Here is an 18078-nt window from a genome sequence, read left to right on the forward strand (position 1 = left end):
CAGTGTCACAAGCACCATGGCAGGGTCCATTCACCATGAGCCAAAACCATGGTCCCCGAACACCGGAGTGGGCTGGAAACGGGCACTGCAGAATGAGGTGTCTCCATGGAAGGTGTGAAACGGTGCGGCCGCATCTGCAGCCACGCTACAGCAGGGATGGAGGGGCTGGCACGGGCTGGCACGGGGTGGCAGAGGTGGGGACACACGGCACGGGCTGGAAGCTGTGCCATGGGATGAGAATGGGATGTCACAAGCAGGACAGTGCGGGACGGGCCGGAGGGATGGACCATGCTGGGAGCGGGAGGGCAGTGACCGTGTCCGTGCCCATGTCCCTGTCTGTGCCCATGCCCGTGTCCATGCCCGTGTCCCTGTCCGTGTCCGTGTCCGTGCCTGTGCCCGTGTCCATGCCCGTGCCCGTGTCCGTGCCCATGTCCGTGCCCGTGTCCGTAGCCGTGCCCGTGCCCCTGTCTCTGTCCATGTCCGTGCCTGTGCCCCTGTCCATGCCCATGCCCGTGTCCATGCCCGTGTCCCTGTCCGTGTCCGTGCCTGTGCCCGTGTCCGTGTCCGTGCCCGTGTCCATGCCCATGTCCATGACCGTGTCCGTGCCCGTGCCCGTGCCCGTGCCCGTGTCCCTGTCCGTGTCCCTGCCCGTGTCCGTGTCCGTGTCCGTTCCCGTTCAGTCCCCGCGCTCTCCCGGTGCCGGCGGGAGGCGGTGTCTCCGCCAGTCCCCTCCCCTCCAGCACGTGAGCTGCCGGTGCCCCGCTCCGCGGCCCGCCCCCCGCCGCCTCCCGGCCCCGCCTCTCCGTGCCACTTCCGGCGGAAGTGGGGGGCTCTTTCCCTTTCCGGGTGCGGGTCCCCGGGGCGGCGCGGCGGCGGGTGGGCGCGGGCCATGGCGGAGCTGGCGCAGGGGCAGAGCGCAGCGCCCGTGGGGATCAAGCCGGAGGGGTTCGTGGACGCGCTGCACCGGGTCCGGCAGGTAGGAGCGGTGCGGGCGGGCCGGGGGCGGGAGGAGCCCGCGGGGCGCCGCTAGGCCGAGGCGGGGCCGCTGTGAGGGGCTGGGCCGCGGCACCGCTGCCCCTTCGCCTGCAGGCCCCGCTCGGGAGCTCGGGGGCTGTGAATTGCGGGCAGCGGGGAAAGAGCTCCGGGGAGGGGGGAGGCGGCGGCGGCGGAGGGGCTCTGTGACAGGGCCCTGCAGCGCGGGTGACACGGGGGAGCGTTGCGGGTGCAGCCGGCGGGAGCTGTCGCCTGTGGGGCTGTCGCCTTGCGCTTTGCAGTGGGTGGGTGGGGGATAACGATGGTAATGAGGCTTTAAGTGCGAGTTCGGCTCATCGATAGAAACCCTGGCAGAGGGGGAGGTTTGCGTTCCGTCCTGCGAGGGAGAGACAGTGGGAGTGAAGCATTTCCCAAAGGAATCTCTGAGTTTACGCGGTGCTGAGAAGCAAAAGTTCCCGGACCTGCAGAAGTTGGCACCCTCGTTGTCAGTGCAAGACATTCCCAGAGTTTGTGCTCCTCAGCAGGTGGAAAGTGGTTCCAGAAACAAGAAGCTGCTGCTCACAGCACAGATTTTGTGACTGTTCGTTGCATCTCTTGTGCCGTGTCTGTCACTGGTGTTTATTCCATCTCTGAACAGGTTGCACTTTATTAATGCTTAATAACTGCAGTGAAATGTAAGACAGCTGAATACCAGGACCGCAGCCCAGCTGGTGCTTAAAGACCTGACTTTATTCCTTCCAGTGTTAAAGGCCAGGTGGGAGAAATCTCCTTGTTGCCCAGACTTGCTTCTCTCATGTCATGGGGAAGCTTCCAAAGAAACTAAACTGGGCCTTTCAAGCGACTGCTCGGATGGAACTTAAGCGGTTCACCATCACTCATGGCTCACTGGTGAATTGGTGTGGCAGCAAGTCTGTGTTCTGTGTGGCCTTCAGGAACCTGTACTGAGGTGCTTGCTGTTCGAGACAAAACACCCTGGGGACAGAGGAGACCACGAGCTGCTCTGCTCTTTGGTTGTCCATATCTTTCTCAGCATAGATCCTGCAGTAGGCAGGTTGTGTGTTAGCTGTCTCTTGGAAGACATTGTGCATCACTTTCTTCAGTGCTTACAGAGTGCTGTGGCCTTGGTGCTATGTGATGTCTGAAAGCTTTGCTGTTAGTCCAGCATTATCTACTTGATGCAGTTAAATTGAGCGGTGTTGCAGCTGTATTTGTCTCAACCTGGTTGTCTGGTACCGAAGGCCTCTCATTGCAAAAACATCTCCTTGAGTATGTGATAATATTATGCCTGCTAGCAGCTGGATAATCTTTGAATAACCTGTTTATGTAGAAAAAAATGATTTTCTGCTAAGTTGCAACTGATCTGAATCAGCATTGAGTGGTTGCAGTTGTCATGTTTGTGGGGTGACTCTGAGAGCCCCCTAAACCCTCATGTAAAGGAGATGGAATATTAAACAATTCTGTAACCTAGCTATGCTCACTTACTTCAACTTTGCTGTTCTGAAGTTAATCAGTACTTGTGAGAATGGGTCAGTTTTCCGTTAGTCTGAACTTGAAGTTAGTCTGAACTTGAGTTAGTCTGAACATCTTGAAGTCAGGCACTGCAGTGTAGCAACCTGTCTGCTGTCTTTTCCCCTTGGAAACAAGCGTGTTGGGAGGTGTGTGTGCTCTACATGTGTTCGTGGGAGCACAGGGGCCTACATTTTTGTGCAGCGAGTTGTATGCTGTCTGTTGAACGTGACTTTTTTCCATTGATGTTTGTGGGATGAAAAGAATTGTTGGCAGGCACTAAAATATTTCCCCCCCCTCTGCAAAAGGACTTGGTTTAATCTGGTTCTATAGAGACGTTGTTGGTAGTCTTCTACTGCAAGGAATGGCAGGACTGAATCGTCACTAGTGACTTGTTTGCAAATGTGAATGAAGATGGTCTTAATTGCTCAGAGGATGGATATTTACCTCATCACCCAAGCAATCTGTGATGGAACTTGCTGGCTGACAATCAGGTGGGATGTCAAGGCAGTTTGACCTAACACTTCTCTGGAGGCGATGGCAAAGCTTTCACTGTGTGTGTTTAATGCTGTATTTGCCTGAACGACACTGATCTGGTGCATAGGTGTCGGCTTTAGTACTGTTCCAGGCCAGTGCCATGGCCCTTTCTGAGTATTACTTTTGCTTTAAGGGGACGAAGGAGCAGAGGAAAAAGATTCAGTTGTAGCTCTTGCTTCGTGTGTTGGTGTGGCATCCCTGGGTTGACGTTCAAACTCTTTCAAAGTTTAATATTACACTTAAGACGAGTCATCAAATTGACTAACTTCAGTTCTCACGAGAGCCATAACACTAAAATCTGGCTTAGTTACTAATAACTAAATAATTCAGGCCAGGGAAGACTTTTCTGATCAAAGGAAAGTAACTGCTTTCCTCAAAGTCACTGGGGTACGAGATGACAATAAGAGTAAGAAATTTGGAATAGCTTTGAAAGAAATTATTTGGACATTGCTTGCAGTGTTTGTGCTGGACTTGCTTGGGTTTCTTGTGGACTCTTCAGTACTTGAGATGTATGAAAAGTTACTTATTCAAGTGAATGCTGGGACTTTGAGGTGGTCTGTCCTGTGTCTTCTGCACCGTACATCAAGTGAGGGGATTAGTTTATGGATCACCAATGGTGACTGGTCTGTCTGACTGCTCCTGGGCAGGGTGGCTTTTCTTCTGTGGCATTTTGGGGTGGGGGGCACAGAGAAAGAGAATATTTGCTCCCGTTTGAGAAATGGGGTCTGAAAATAAGCAAAGCTGCCTGTGCTTCAGACAGAAATGGATTTGTGTCCAACTGCCCTCGAGACTTATTCTGACAAAATAGCATCTTGCTTGTTTCTTACCCTCTCCTGTTCTTCTTGGCAGTCTCATTTTCCATACAGCACAGGCGTTTGCAGCACTTACTGGTTCCCTTTTCTTACATTAGCTGTTCTGGTAATCCACTGTATGTACATTCTGAATCCAGATTTCTGAGAATGCTTTAAAGAGGAAAGGCCGTGGCTTGGCAAGTCTGATGCATTCCAGCTTGAGTACCTTGAAAGTGGATGAGTATCTTCAGAGTTAACAGGCTGTATCTTTTTCTGTTATGAGTGTCTAACTTCTAATTTCATGGGGATGGAGGACTCTTAGACTAACTTTTCTTTATCCCTTGCAGTGTACTTGTTCAGCTCATCCTCTGGTATTTAGGAAAACCACCTGCAACATGAAACTTCAGTGGTTGTGGATGGTTTTGCTCCTTCCCACAGAGCTTTGATGAAGTGTCTGTCACACAAACCTGAGTGTTCTGCTTGACACATGGAAAGAGTAGCAGAAGCACTGGAACTGTTTGAAGGGTCAGGTGACAGCACCTTGGTGTTTTGTATCCTGTCAGTACCTAGAATTGGTTATTTTATCCGTTGCAGTTCTTTGACAGGACAGGATGGAGGGATTCTCCTCAGAAGCTAGGCCCTTTCTCTTCAAAGCTGAATACTGCAGATAATGGTGCTTGAGTCCTGCTGTACCTAGCAAAGAAGCTTCGTATTTAAAGCTGTTTTCATATTATACCTTTTTTAGAGGGTGTTAAAGGTATAGGAGGACAGAAGTGCAAGGTGTAGGAAAACATATATTCTTCATGCAACTTTGTGGGCTATTTTGTTTTTATTGGATTTCCTGTTGCAGTTTGTGCTGTCTCCTTTAAAGTGTTTGTTGGAGACACTTACTTGGGGGAAATAAGGTCCAGAAACAGGTAGTAATGTGTTTTTTCCAGTGTATTTCAGAGCTTATGGATGTATTTGGTTTAGGAAAAAAAAGGGAGGGAGGAGGAATAAGACTGGCATAGAGCAGGACAAAAGCAGTGGCTAGCAGTACATCACTCAAGGTCATTCAGCCAGATAAGAGCTAGGTCTGCTTACTTTTGCTATGTCCTAACTTTTGTGCTTATCTCGCTGCTGAACCTGTAGTAAAAACTGAGGCTCCCATTTTAAGTTGAACATAAGAAGTTAAAATGCATTTTAACTGCCACATCTACTTTAAAAGCTCAACTCCTGAATTTTGCAGGGTGTTTTTCCCTGCTATTGTGAGGTGCTGTGTTGTGTGCCTGTAATCCGGTGGCAGCTGGGAGGCTGTAGAGATAAGAAGGCAAGTTTAAATAAAGTGTGTATGTGGGATATATCCCAAAAGCTGATAACATAAGGATTGCTTTGACTCTTATTTTGCCTTTTAGTTGCAGGGTTCTGTGTTGGGGTGGTAATTGTGTGCTTAAGCACGAGTGGGGTTTGCCAAGCTGTGGGAGCAGCCAGCTTCAGTGCCAGTGATCTGTTCATGCACACCTTTGTAGTCCATGCTAGCTGCCTGTTGTAGGCCAGCTTCTGCTGTCCATAGGCTATTTTTTTCTTTCCCTTAACATGTAGTAGGTGATTTCAGCTCAAAACTATCAGCTGGCAGTTTCCACAACAACAAACATACTTAAAATCAAGTGTTCCAAAACATGCCAGGGTATGTTATACCTGACACTCTTTCTTTTAGCATCCTTGTAAGTTGTTGTGTGAAAGCTGCTGATAGATTGTTATAAAATATGTCTTAAAATTTATTTTTCAGCATTGAAGTAGTCAGGAAACATCAATGCTCTTTGTACCTTCATTAAAATCCTCTGCATCCCAAATGTAAGGGGAAGGCAAAGGGCTGGAACCAGGGGTGCAGTTCAACAAAAACCAAGGCATCACCTGACACTCCCTAATATGAAGTGTACAAAGTGTGTTGATGCTTTTAGAATCAGATTTCTATGGGCTTATTAGTTTTTGGAGATGTTAATGTACAAGATGCTTGTCATTAAAGCTTCACTACATGATCACTGTGCTGGTCCTGCAGGCAGATTTTGTTCTCTAGGTCCTGGCATTTCTGACACAACAAAGTTGTTGACTTCCTAAAAGAGGACAGGACAGAATGGGCTATGAGATGAAAATGTTCAGAACTTGGAGCCCTTTTCGTGCAAGGCATTGAAGAGAATGTTTTCTATTCTCTTTCTAACAGCAGTGCCCTCAATCTTTCAAGATTATTTCAGATAGCTTTTTTCACTACCCTGTGGTTCTGAATCTTGGGCAGTTGTTTATTCGACTGCAGCAGCCGATAGTGTCAACAGCCACAGTTACTGTAGATGTCTTTCTGTTGCAGCAAAACTCAGATTTTAGAAACACCTATAGTTATATTTGTCATTTGCCCTTGTCTTCATTTAAAACCTATCTGTGTAAAATGCTCTTTCGTCTGTTCCTGTAGCTTATTCTCTGGTGAAATCTCACTTATAATAGAGTGAGATCAGACTCCTAGTAAAGATCCTATCCATTGATTTTCTTTTTGCTGGAAAATGAAGCAAAATGCTGTAGCATACACAGTGCTTTATATTTGTTCTGTAACTACTTTGTTCTGCAAATGCTTATTAAAGTACTTTAGGTAGTCAAGGGGTGCTGTGAGACCGCAGCTTCCCTGTCCCTGCAGGGGGTATTAACGTAGGTGCAGCACCAAAGTAATGTACCTGTGTTTTTCTAGGGTGATCTTGTATCAGCTTGGAGAGCAGGTGAATCTGTGAGCACCCATCTGTATAAGTATCTCCCAGATGTCATTAAAGACAGGCTTAACTTTTCACTTCTGTTGAGTGATGTTTAAGTGTTTCGTCTGGTTTGTTTGCTTACCTCAGTCCCCTTACTGTGATACTTGACTCTCTCCTCTTTCCTGTAAATATCCTCCTTGCATCCTGGCTTGGCAGGGAGTAGCAGTTACCCCTCTGTAAGGGATGAAAACAGGGGCACAGGCAGCATTAGTCCTGTTTATGCTGTACTCACCACTGCAGGAAATTGAAACTGATTCTGGGCTTGTAGTTTGCCCACTGGCTTATTCTTCATTCAGTAAACACAGGGTGATCCAGCCTCTGTGACAAGGAGCTCTCAACCCTGTCCTTGTACTGTATATTTTCACATTCTTCCCCCCTGCTAATGTGCATTTTGGTGTATCTGGATATGCATGGATGCAGGAGGAGGCTTGTGTCCTTCTACACAGCTACAGTGGTGACAGCTTCACCAGGACAAAGCTGGTGAGCTAGTTAGAACTCTCCTCTTTGCAAGATTTAACTTGTCAGCTGTTCATCAAGTGAACAAACCTGAATATAATGTTCCAGGGAGTAAATACCTGGAAAGAGGAAAGAGGAACTGAGTGAATGTGATCCTAATTAAACAAATATGAAAAGCAAGCATTAAATTGTTTACTTTACAAATGAAGCACTGCTGCTTTGGAACTGTTACAAAGCCACCTGTATAGTAAATAGCTGAGAGAAGATTGGATTGGGGTAAATGCCTTATTGCAGGAAAGAGTGTTTAGCTGTGATGGCTGAAACTTCAAGTATGCTAATCATGATTTATCCCCTGTGTTTTTATAGATTGCTGCTAAAATTGGAGATATTCCTCACTTGAATAATTCCACAACACTTGTGGACCCATCAGTCTACGGTTATGGAGTGCAGAAACGGCCCCTGGATGATGGAGGTAAGCTGCTGTGATTAGTCTTGTGGATGCAGCCCCTGAAGTTCAGCTGTGGAGGCAGTTGTCTGCTTTAAGGACATAAGTCAATGCATCTTCCTGTGTATATACGTTTTATACAAGGTGCCCTGTGCTGTTTAGTGTTACCTAGATAGCATGGACCTGCTAGGCATTGGTATTATTAATGTAAAGCAATTCTTTCGTAGTTCATGAACTTTGGGAATTGGCAAATGAACTCTGTAGTTAAAATCTTGTTCTGTGGTAGTTGTGGGAGGGAGGAAGGAGGAGGATGTGCTTACTGGAACTATGATGGAGCCTGTATATACAGTACCCGAGGTACATAATAAAGCTGTTTTTCCCTGGTGACCCCTATTTTCTGAGAACAGGGGGTGTACAGGGGCAGCACTACATGTTCCTTGCCATGTGTAGCAGTGGCCACAGCATAGTAGTTGAGTCACTGACAAGAGTTCTGATGGGTTTGCACATGAATTTTAAGGACAAATGTATTGATGTAAATTGATGCCAGTTGGAAGGAAACTGCCTGCTTTTTTTCGTAATTATTCTTTGAGATTTCTTCAATCTCTGAAGCATTTAGCAGTGGCCACAGCCAAAGAAGAATTTATTGGTGTACCATACCTGCTAATTGTAATGAGTTAATAATAAGCGTTATACTGTTAAAGTAAGTTATTAGTTTTTTATCTTTGGGAGCCAAAAAGTGTTAGAGCAGGTGTTTTCTTTATTACAGACTAATGATGTGCACTCTTACAAGAAGTGTTTGAACTGTCTTGTTTGCTGCTGTACAGATGAGAAGAGCTCACTTTTTCCTGTGGTTGGTTATTAAAAATAAATGTGACTACATCTCCTTTTGCTATCTCGTCTAGTATGTTACTGACGCAGGTAGCCCTGCAGGGTGATTCTCTCCCCCACAGATATGTTCAGGAGTACAGGGGAGATAAGCAAAGTTACTGCCTAGCACTTCGTTTTGGAAATAATTTGGGTTTTGTCTTAATACAAAGGCTGAAAAATACTGCGTGTCTGCTTCTCATACTGCGAGCTGGAGCATGGGGGGAAGTTTCTTTCATGTGGAGCCTTTGGCTTGCTAACTTCTGAACACATGCTACAGCCCACTTTGTTCTCTGGTGTTGGCTCTAGTTGAGCAAGAGGTTGCAGCTCCTTTGATTTGGTGTTTTAGGAAAGCATGGGTTTATCTGGGGGAGCCCCTGTGCCTTGTATCTCAGGCTGGAGCATCACTGTGTCCATGAGCAGCCAGAGGCCTGGTATTACTGGTATGTGTTGATAGCCTTCTAGGAACTAGGCATTCATCACGTGAGCCCTGCCCGTTTCTTTCACTGATTCATCAGACTGAGCTAGGAAACCTGACCTCTTGATAAAATGTTGTTTTGATGAACTTTTAACATGTGAAATGGTCACAGTGCTTAATGACAGCACAACTTAGACTTTGTACCTAAACTTTTACTCGTGAGCAGCCCTATTACTTGCTGGGCCTTGTTTGTGTTGACACAACCAGTGTCAATACAGTTGCAGTGTGGTCTACAAACGCACGTTGCTGCTGGATTCTTGTGTTGTGATAGACAATTGCATGGAGCAGGTGTCATTCCTGGGAGCGCCTTCTGGAGCGGCTGTACTCCTCACTCTGGTTATTCTGCCGGTGTGAAGACCTAGGGGTGTTTGCTCACCCTCTAGTTCAGCACTCAGCCTTGTCCATAACTCTTTTAAAGTAGCTCCAGTGCTGTATTTGCCTTTAGGTTGTTCATGTACATCTGTAGGTTTTATAACTTTGTCCAAGATCTTAGAGGAGGAGAGAAATGGTGGAAGTAACATTTTCAGGGGCTGGAATTTCACAGAGAAACAGGAACTGTCAGGGTAGGAGCAAGGGTTGTATCGCTTCTTTCAGCTTTGCTCATCTTACCTTTTATTTCTAAAGGCATTAGTGAGTCCTGTACTGAAATACAGTTGTGTGATGAGTTGCCCACCTCACGGCGTGATCCTCCTGTGCTGCTAAGACTGCATACCCAGAACTGCAGCCTGGCAAAGGACCTCTTGAAAGCCACAAATGCTTCTTCCTCTCTGTGGTATGATCCATAACTTAGCCTTAGACTACCTGCTCTTGCTGCCTTGGCATTAAAAGTCTATAATGCAGCTTTAACTTTAAGCATCTGGAAGATGGCAGTTGCTTTTAATAGGACACTTAAATTAGGAAAGCACTTCCCATTTGGATGGTCTCTTAGTTGTCTGTTAGCTGCAAGCAAAGGGTGTCGGGGTTGCTTGCCCACACTCCTCCATTTTCTGCTTGTCTGTGAACCACAGATTGGAGACATGGTTGTCAAGAAGCAATTATTTATGTTGTTATGCATGCTCTAGGAATTTTATGGTGTGGGGGTTTGGGTACATTCTGCTGCTCTGGACAGCTTGGAAACAAACCTGATGGTAAAACATTTGATTGTTTACCTCCATATACTGTGTGTTCACGGCTGAGTGCAGGTCTCGCTGCTTCCTTATCCCCCTGTAGCTGTTAGAAAATCGCTTCTCTTCCTAATAATCCTGAAAAAAAGGGGCCCAGAGGAAGTATTTAAGGTGACAGGAAAACTGTCTGTCTTTCCAGAAAGCCTTATTCTGCCTGTCCATTTTTGTAAGCAGCTGCTGGTATGGCTGATTGATGTCAGCTTAGGAAGTGGTCTTCCGACAGGGTGACAGTGCACTGTCAAAACAAATCCAGCTGCTTTTAGAGCATTTCCGGGAAAAATAGGTTTGTCATAGTGTTGGAAACCAGAACATGTGGGTGCCTTTTGCACTTCCCTTAACATAACCTTCATCTGAAACAAAGAGCTGCTGGGACTGGCCCTGGTGACCTTGCCTTTTGGTATTAGATGGGGCTCGAGAGTGATTCATTTCTTTTTTCCCTGGCTTCTTTATTTCCTCTTTATGGAAACAACTTTAATCCTGCAAATAGCTACAGTGCAGGGAGGAGATCATGTTTGTTTGTACTGCTCACAGGAAATCGTAGTCTGCATTTACATGGCCACTTGCAGGGGTTAATGTTTCTCTATGGAGGTGGGCACTAGAGATGGGGTAAGTCTGAGCTGTACAGAGACCTGGTGGCATCTTGCTTGTGACCCACAGCTGAGGATGGATCTCGGCCCTCCTGTAATGGCCATGGCTGCCCTTGGCCTCCGTTCTAATTAAAGAGTCTCTCTAATTGCTAGCATGATTTTATAAGTTTATTCAACGCTAAATAATCCTTAAAGAAACAGGCTCCTTTTGTTCAAAGGAAACAGGGATCTAGCCTGCTGGAAAGAGACTGATCACCAGAATGATGGCTTTTGTCTGCCCTGGTTTCAACTGCTTTGCAGAAGTTTCCAGCGATGCACATAGGGTTAAGCAGCAGTGTTGCAGCTGAAGGCTGGGGTATCCTTGAGGCTGGGGAAGTAAAGGTTAGAGACCTCCGAGAAGCCTCATGTCCCTCTGCCTTCCCCCAGCCTTTGTGGTGTAGATATGAAGGTGGCCTGTTTTGGTGTAATAAAACTTGATTGTAGTAACCCTGTATGATCCTGCTGTACTTTATTCTTTTGCTTCAATGTGTTTTCAGTGAAAATAGTGATGGGCAGAAGAGAATCTTACCTCTGTCTTACTGCTGCTCCAAGTTAGTGGTAATGCTCCTTGACACATCTGCAGCAGCACTAAGACCAGGGCAAAAGTCCAGATCTCTTAGCAAAAGGTTTAGTGTAATACACAGAATGGCAGTGTTCTCTGAAACTGCAACTTCACAGTTCACTGTTACTTAAATGGGGCAGCTTAAAGGAGGAGGAAAAAAGCCTATGAAGATTTGCAGTGAAAAATATTAGGTTGTGAGCATTTAATGAAAGAAAAGTCTAGCAATATTTAATGGTGAAGAATCAGGGTCACTAACGTCTTCCTTTCTAAAATGTACAGTGATCCTATTTTAGTTCCAGAGTATGAAATGAACCCTGTTCCACTGCTCTCCAGGAGATGTGTTGCTCTGATTTTATTCTAGCCATGAAGATATTCTTGATGAGATTGTATATTCCCTCTGTGCACATTAATTTAGTGGGAGGCAGTGCTCTGTTTTATGGGGTGGAAAAAAATCCTCATTTGTTTTGAGTGTCTGTTAGGTAGAATTCAGTTAAGGAGAAGCCTAAAGAAAAGTGAAGAGTTTTCAACCAGCAGGTGCCGTTAATAGGAAATTGTGCTGATTTTATTCAGTATTTTTCCTTATTTGCAGTAAAATGACTGCAGTTACGGTTAAATTGTACTCAATAGATGTAAAAGGGGGAAATACGTGCGTGGCTTGTCAGAGTTCAGCCCCCTCCCTGGCGTCAAGATTGAGATAGTGGAGCCAGTACCTCAGTTTTTGGTATTGCAGAGAGCAGCCCTGCCTCTCTATTAGTCCCTGGTTTTCAGAGCAAAATGGGCATGTTGGAGAAGGAATGGACCTTTAGGTTATTAGAACCACGAGTTGTTTCTTTTTTCCCCCAAATCAGGGAGAAATAACAACTGACTTCACGTAAATCACTCCCAGCTCTCTCCATCTGCCTTCTATCTGAGCTCATGGAGGGGTTGTCTGTGAAACGTGGAAGGAATGATCTCATCCATAAGCTATTGTGGCTTAATTGTTGTTAACTGATTTGTAATACCCCCACAGTGAGGCTGATACCTGCTTGGGGTGGTGAGTGGCTCGCCGTATTTGCGTAGTGCTTGGAATGGGTTGGAGACATTTAGGTCCGTGTAAAGCACTATTTCCCTTTCTGATTTAACTTCTCGTGCTCATCCGTGTTTCCCCGATGAAGTTGTCTTTTTCAAGTGTAGGATTGTGTTACAAAATGAAGGCTCTTCCGTTCCTTGCGTGAACTTCAGGAGTTGATTATAGGATATGTGTCTGTCTCGTAATTTGTGGGCAGCGGCTGCAGTGGAACAGGCTGCTAAAAGCTGTTCTGGTGAGCTCAAATGTGAAGCGGATATTTAAATACAGCCTTGTCGTGTTAAGACCACTCTTTCTGGCAGCTTGGGATAATGAGTGGCCTGGTCTGTGGCAAGGGCAATCCCAAACACAGCCACCAGACCTACTGTGCATACCCAGAGCACAGTTTCAGGCACGATGGTGTGATCCTGGATTTGGTTTTATTTGCTCAGCTCTGCAGTATTATCTTATGAGCTAGAGCAAATATTCCTCATTACATCACCCACCTTTTTCAGCTGCTGTATTGATAGTTATCAAATTAGGGCTTTTTATATTCAGGGTGAGAATATGCAAAGACAAATCTAATGGAGTCAATAACACAGCAGTTGTCTTATCACTGAGCTGGGGAAAGTAATAAAATATATATGCTGTCAATATTTTGGTCCTGAACTATTATGAATGTATTGACACACAGCAGAAACACAGTATTGACTCTCTTTGTCTGTTTTATTTGAGTGAAGTGTTTGGCTACAAACTTTATCCATCTTTCTCCTGATTTTAGAGAAAGTGGGATGCATCCGCTTTCTAACCCTGCCAGCTGATTGCCTATTTATTTCAGGTCAAAGAATGTGTAAGTTGCTGCAAGGTAGTTTGAAACAGCATCTTTATTATCACAGCTCACATGTTGGCCGGTTTCATTCGGTTTGCTGCTTGTGCCCTCCAGGCATGCAATATAATCTTTCAACTGGTTGTTAGGACCAAATGGTCTGGTTTTTAGCTGGTTTGCTGCAGGCAAAGTCCAGTAGGAAGCCCAGCAGGGCGTGTGTTCCCACTTTGCATGAGCTGGTCTAATGATATTTTCCCCATTAACATTTGGAAGAAAGATCTAATCTGTTGAGGCTGGGTAGTGGGGGGGCAGGAATCTGGTTGAGGGCTGTCAGCTGGGGAGATAACTGCTAATCATAAACGGACCACCAGCTAACACAGCAGATACGTCTGGAATGCGTGCGTTCAGGAAGATGTGGTGGGTTTAAAAGCAAATACTGTTTGGGTGCCACAAGGTTACTTAACAGACATATTCCTTTAACAGGTCTCCGTGTAAGTGGGCTTCATGGAGCACAGATAAGAGACGCAGAGAGAAGTACGTGCAAGCAGTCTTGAATGCTTTTTTGCCTTGACAAATCTGAGTCTGCTCGGCTTTCATTTTGGTTGTTCTTTTTTTCATGCACATCAGTCTGCTTGAAACGTCTTTTCTCCCTCCCCCCTCCCTCCCTTTTCTTCCTTTTTTTACTACTCTGGGCTTAATTTGGGAAGGGGGGAGGTTACTTGCAGGGATTTGGATTTGGGCAGGCAGGATTTTCTCCCATGACTCTCAGCATGGGGAGACGCAGATCAATTCCCTATCCTGTGTTCAGCTGGACACTGCGTTATGGTGTGTGTTGATCAAGAAATCCCCTCCTGTTTTGCACCACATAACGCATTCATTTCAGCCACTGAACCTAAATTACTGTTTTGCTTTTCTTTCTTTTTTTTGATGAAATGGTAAGAACTCTTTTTCTATAGGGATGAAGTTAGTTTATCCGTGCTAATGCTTTGATTTTTTTCCTTTTTTCTCTCTCTGCCACAGTAGGTAACCAGTTAGGGGCCCTGGTACATCAAAGGTAAGCAGTGGGTTATGTTTTATTATTTATTGATCAATTCTAATTGTTTATTGATCCGCCATCTGTAGTAGTGTTAGCAAGTCAGAGGTTGAGGATGTGGAGAAACTGTCAGCTTGGGTTTTCTCCAGGCTGGGGTTTCTGCTAAGCCTTTACTGTGGTTTGTTACGATGATGAAAGAAGAGTTGATGTGAAACTTGGATTTGGTTCCTGTAAATGTGCAGGACTGAGAAGAATAAATTCTCCCTCTTCTCCCTTTTCCTGCCCTGGTGTGGGGGGAGAAGGAAGGAGTGAAAAACAGCTCTGGCATTTAGACAGAAGTTGGAAGTGTTAAACGGGCAGGTAGATGTTACTGTTGGTGATAGTATTCAGATTTCGTTTTGTTGGTGTAATATGACCTGGGATGACTCCTTTGTCAGAGACGGTCTGGGGAGACTGAAGCGAGTGTGAGTTATCATGTCTTAGCATCGAAGATAAAAGTAAAATTCTTGGTTCTTCTTGAATCCTGGTCTTAAGGAGTTGTCTGTCTTGTTTTGAGTAGGAAGAGGAGAGCATTTCTAAAGTTGGATTTGCCTTTGGGCTAATAGTAGTGCATTTCCATCATCCCCAGCTGCTTACTGGGGGCCTCAGCAGAAAGGACAAGCAGTGTATGTGAAGACTGTAGAACCTTCCATTTGTAGTGGTTAGGTTAATGCTGATGTACAGCGTGGGCAGCACAGAAAGGGGTGAGCAGTGTCATCTTGTGTGCTGCTACCTGCCACCTCTCTTCCGCCAGGAGCAACGTTAGTGCAGGGAGTTGATGAGGCTGAAACACCTGAATTGGTTCCTTTGTGGTTTTGGTGGTTGGGTTTCTAGTAGGCTAGGTGCTTTGCCTGCTGCAACTGCTCCTCCAACACAGGGTGGCTAACAAATGGTGCAGGATAGGACATTTAGGAAACAGGCGTGTAAACCAGCAGTAATTCTGAAGCTCCCTGTAGCAGGTGAGTTCTGCAGTGAGTGAAGTGAGGTGAGTGTGTTCTCTTGCAGGTACGGATGGCACTGGTTGGTTTAGCATCACTGCTAGTGAGCCTCAAGACAGTGGAGGGTGCTTTATCTGCAACTCAGTTGGTGAGGCCTAATGTGTATTTTATACCTTCCCTAACTGATACAGAGCAAAACAAAAAGGAAGATTTTAATACACCTCACCACAAAACCTGCATTGAGCTTATGCAGGTGTTTCATTGCTTTGGAGATTGCTGAACAAATTGTATATGGTTCATATCTAAATATGTGCAAATTCCATACTCATTGTGTTGTGTTTTCTACAAGATAGAAATGCTAAGCAAAAAAAACCCAAATTTAATTCCTTCCAACCTGCCTATGGTCAGGTCTTACGGAATTGGAGAGACACACTGAAAATGTCCAAAGAACAATAGATATGGAAGTCTTGAGATAGTGATGCTTCCAAGCATAATTGAAGACAGCTGTTATAAATTCCAAGAACAAGAATTATAAGGCCAAGCAGGTCCTTATCTCTGAATACTGGAGGGTGCTTTCGTATCAGGATTGGCTTTGGTTAGTGTCCGTTGGCAAGAGCATATCCAGTAGAGGCAGAGACTACAGCTTGGAAGGTCTAGGGTTAAATATTAAAGACGGTTTGCTGTTATTGTGTTAAACCTGTCTGGAGCAAGAATAAAGAGGTTCTTCCATTGGCTCTGTTGAAGATGGTGGAGAGTAGACTGGAGATGTGTCCAGCACAGGAGAAATTAGGTGACCACGAGATTTCCCTTCCAAAACAAATGATGTTGACTTGACATGGTGTTTATTTGTGTGCAGGAGCTTTAATGCTGTGCCTGTGCAGTGGTTTCCGTGGCAGGGACATAGTTGTCTTCCAAATTGTTCTTTGTAATGACTATTTGATATTTTTTCCTTCCTTTTTTAGGGCTGTAATAACAGAAGAGTTCAAAGTGCCTGATAAAATGGTTGGATTTAGTAAGTACCTTGGTTGTTTTTGATGTTTCTTAATGTGCTTTCTGTGCGGGAATGCGGTTTATTCTGACATGGTCACAAGCTTTTGTGTTTATTAGCCTTGGATAGGCCTTGTCTGATGCTGTCTTCGTGGGGACCAGATGACCTGTGTTTAAAATCCAGGTGCATACAGCATGGAAAAGCTTCATGTCTCAGTAATAAGAACAAGACCGTGGTACAAGTTACTGAGGGTTTTAGTGATTCTCTTCTTTAAATTCCCACTAGTGTAATACATAAACAAGTCAAAAGTGAATTTATCTCCCCTCACTGAAACATTTCACTTCTGTTGAGTATGCAAAACTGAGAGTTGAGGGAGGAGAACAGCATTTAAATGTTAAATTGAGTTGAATCAAGGGAAATTAAACAGAATTTTGATTCATTAAGAAAATCTCCTACATTTGCTGCAGGGAAACACAAGCAGCATGCAGTGCTCAGATGAGAATTTTTCCTAGATCTGCATTCCTGATGCTGTTCTCTCTCAAGCTTGATCCTAATTTCTCTCTTCCTCTTTATGATCATTACTCTTCCTTTCAATGGCACCTCCTGCTGATGCGTTACTACAGTGATTGCATAGATTCTTCCACTGCTACATCTGTGTGTATCTTCAAATTTGATATATGGAGAGTAAAAAGGAAAATAACAGGCCATGATAATCACCCCTTAGTGCGTGAAGTTTGTCCCCATTCTAAAGGCACTATAAAACTGTAACTCAAATTCCTGCAAAGGAAACACTCACTCTTTGCCTGTCAGACCTCTTGATTTATTGGTCCTTGTGCCACATGTGGGTGAACATTGGAAGGATGCTGTAGCTCTGAGAGAAGGGAGCTTTCGCTGTTGGTGCATCATCTTTGTGTTAAGTCTAATCTTGGTTTAGGGCCAGACAGATGCAGGAGGGTGGCAAACCCACAGCTTCTGTGGGAGCATCTTGAGCCAGGCATAGCTGTTTGACATGACAGTTTTGCTCTTTTTGCAGTCTGGGAAGGATGTAAGTGGTGATTGGCACATAGTCTCTTCTCAGTATCTTGCTGTGAAGCAATGATGTGCCAACTCCAAGAGTTAAGGGAGACGGGTATTTGTTTTCACTTAAGGGTTGATAGAGCATTTCAGTACATAGCAGTTCTGTTTGAGTGCAGACCAGCCAGATAGCATTGAAAAGAGGCAGAAAAAGGTGAATTTTAAAGAAATAAAAGTCTTTGCCTTTTCTTAGTACCCCAAATAACTGGTTTATTTTTCAAGCTGAACAAGATATACTTAAATGACTCTTCTAGCAGCACTCAAACTACTGCCTTATGTCTTGCATACTGTGTATTTCCATTCCAGTGCAAGACAGGCTTTTTTGCTTCGTTTTCTTTTTCCAAGCAAATAGAATAACTTTCAGCAGTATTTTAATGTTTTTCTGCTGTGATAAATCTGGTCATGCTGTGGATGCCTCTTCTGCAGTCCTGGAGTCAAACTGTTCCTTTATAGCTGGCTGCAGCAGAGTTAAAGGGGGAAGGTGCTCTGCAGTTACTTGGGGAAATGGTATGTTCTGATGCTTGTTGAACTCGTTTCAGTAATCGGCAGGGGAGGAGAACAGATCTCACGGATTCAGGCAGAGTCTGGCTGCAAAATTCAGATTGCTCCAGGTAAGAGCCACTTTGTATGGTGGGTGAACAGGTTTTCATGTTGAAGTATGTTGTGTCCATTAGAACAAGCGTCTTGCCATGCTCATGGCATGTTTCTCGACTAATAAATACTAGGCTAACATGCAGGGGGGGGCTGTCCTGGGACTGACCTCCCAACTAACATAGAAAACAGGTTTGTCAGGTGGCTTAGGGAATGAAACAATTAAGGAGCTGTCTTCAGCCAACAGATGGGTACAGCACAAACAGACAATCCATGTTGTACTTAGACCTGGAATTGGCAACTGCTGAGTTTTCTCCTAGCTGACCACTTGGCTCAGCTCTGCAGTTTG

General features: G+C 45.1%; 1 protein-coding gene across 2 annotated transcripts in view; it reads left to right on the forward strand.

Moving 5' to 3' along the window:
* The first annotated feature begins 881 nt into the window (after positions 1 to 881).
* FUBP3 (far upstream element binding protein 3) overlaps positions 882 to 18078 on the forward strand; it is a 36688-nt gene continuing 19491 nt past the window's right edge. Inside the window, exons 1-6 of one of the 2 annotated variants that reach the window (XM_057401539.1) lie at positions 882 to 976; positions 7424 to 7529; positions 13550 to 13600; positions 14087 to 14120; positions 16039 to 16088; positions 17678 to 17749. In XM_057401539.1, the coding sequence (XP_057257522.1) occupies positions 890 to 976; positions 7424 to 7529; positions 13550 to 13600; positions 14087 to 14120; positions 16039 to 16088; positions 17678 to 17749 (400 nt within the window). In that variant the 5' untranslated portion in view covers positions 882 to 889. The remainder of the gene's footprint in view (positions 977 to 7423; positions 7530 to 13549; positions 13601 to 14086; positions 14121 to 16038; positions 16089 to 17677; positions 17750 to 18078) is intronic. The other variant, XM_057401540.1, reaches the window with a different exon arrangement.

The sequence above is a fragment of the Pezoporus wallicus genome, unplaced genomic scaffold (assembly GCF_028554395.1).
Source record: "Pezoporus wallicus isolate ANWC-B61680 ecotype Strahan unplaced genomic scaffold, APGP_CSIRO_Pwel_v1 contig_8013, whole genome shotgun sequence".
Classification (NCBI taxonomy): Eukaryota; Metazoa; Chordata; class Aves; order Psittaciformes; family Psittacidae; genus Pezoporus; species Pezoporus wallicus.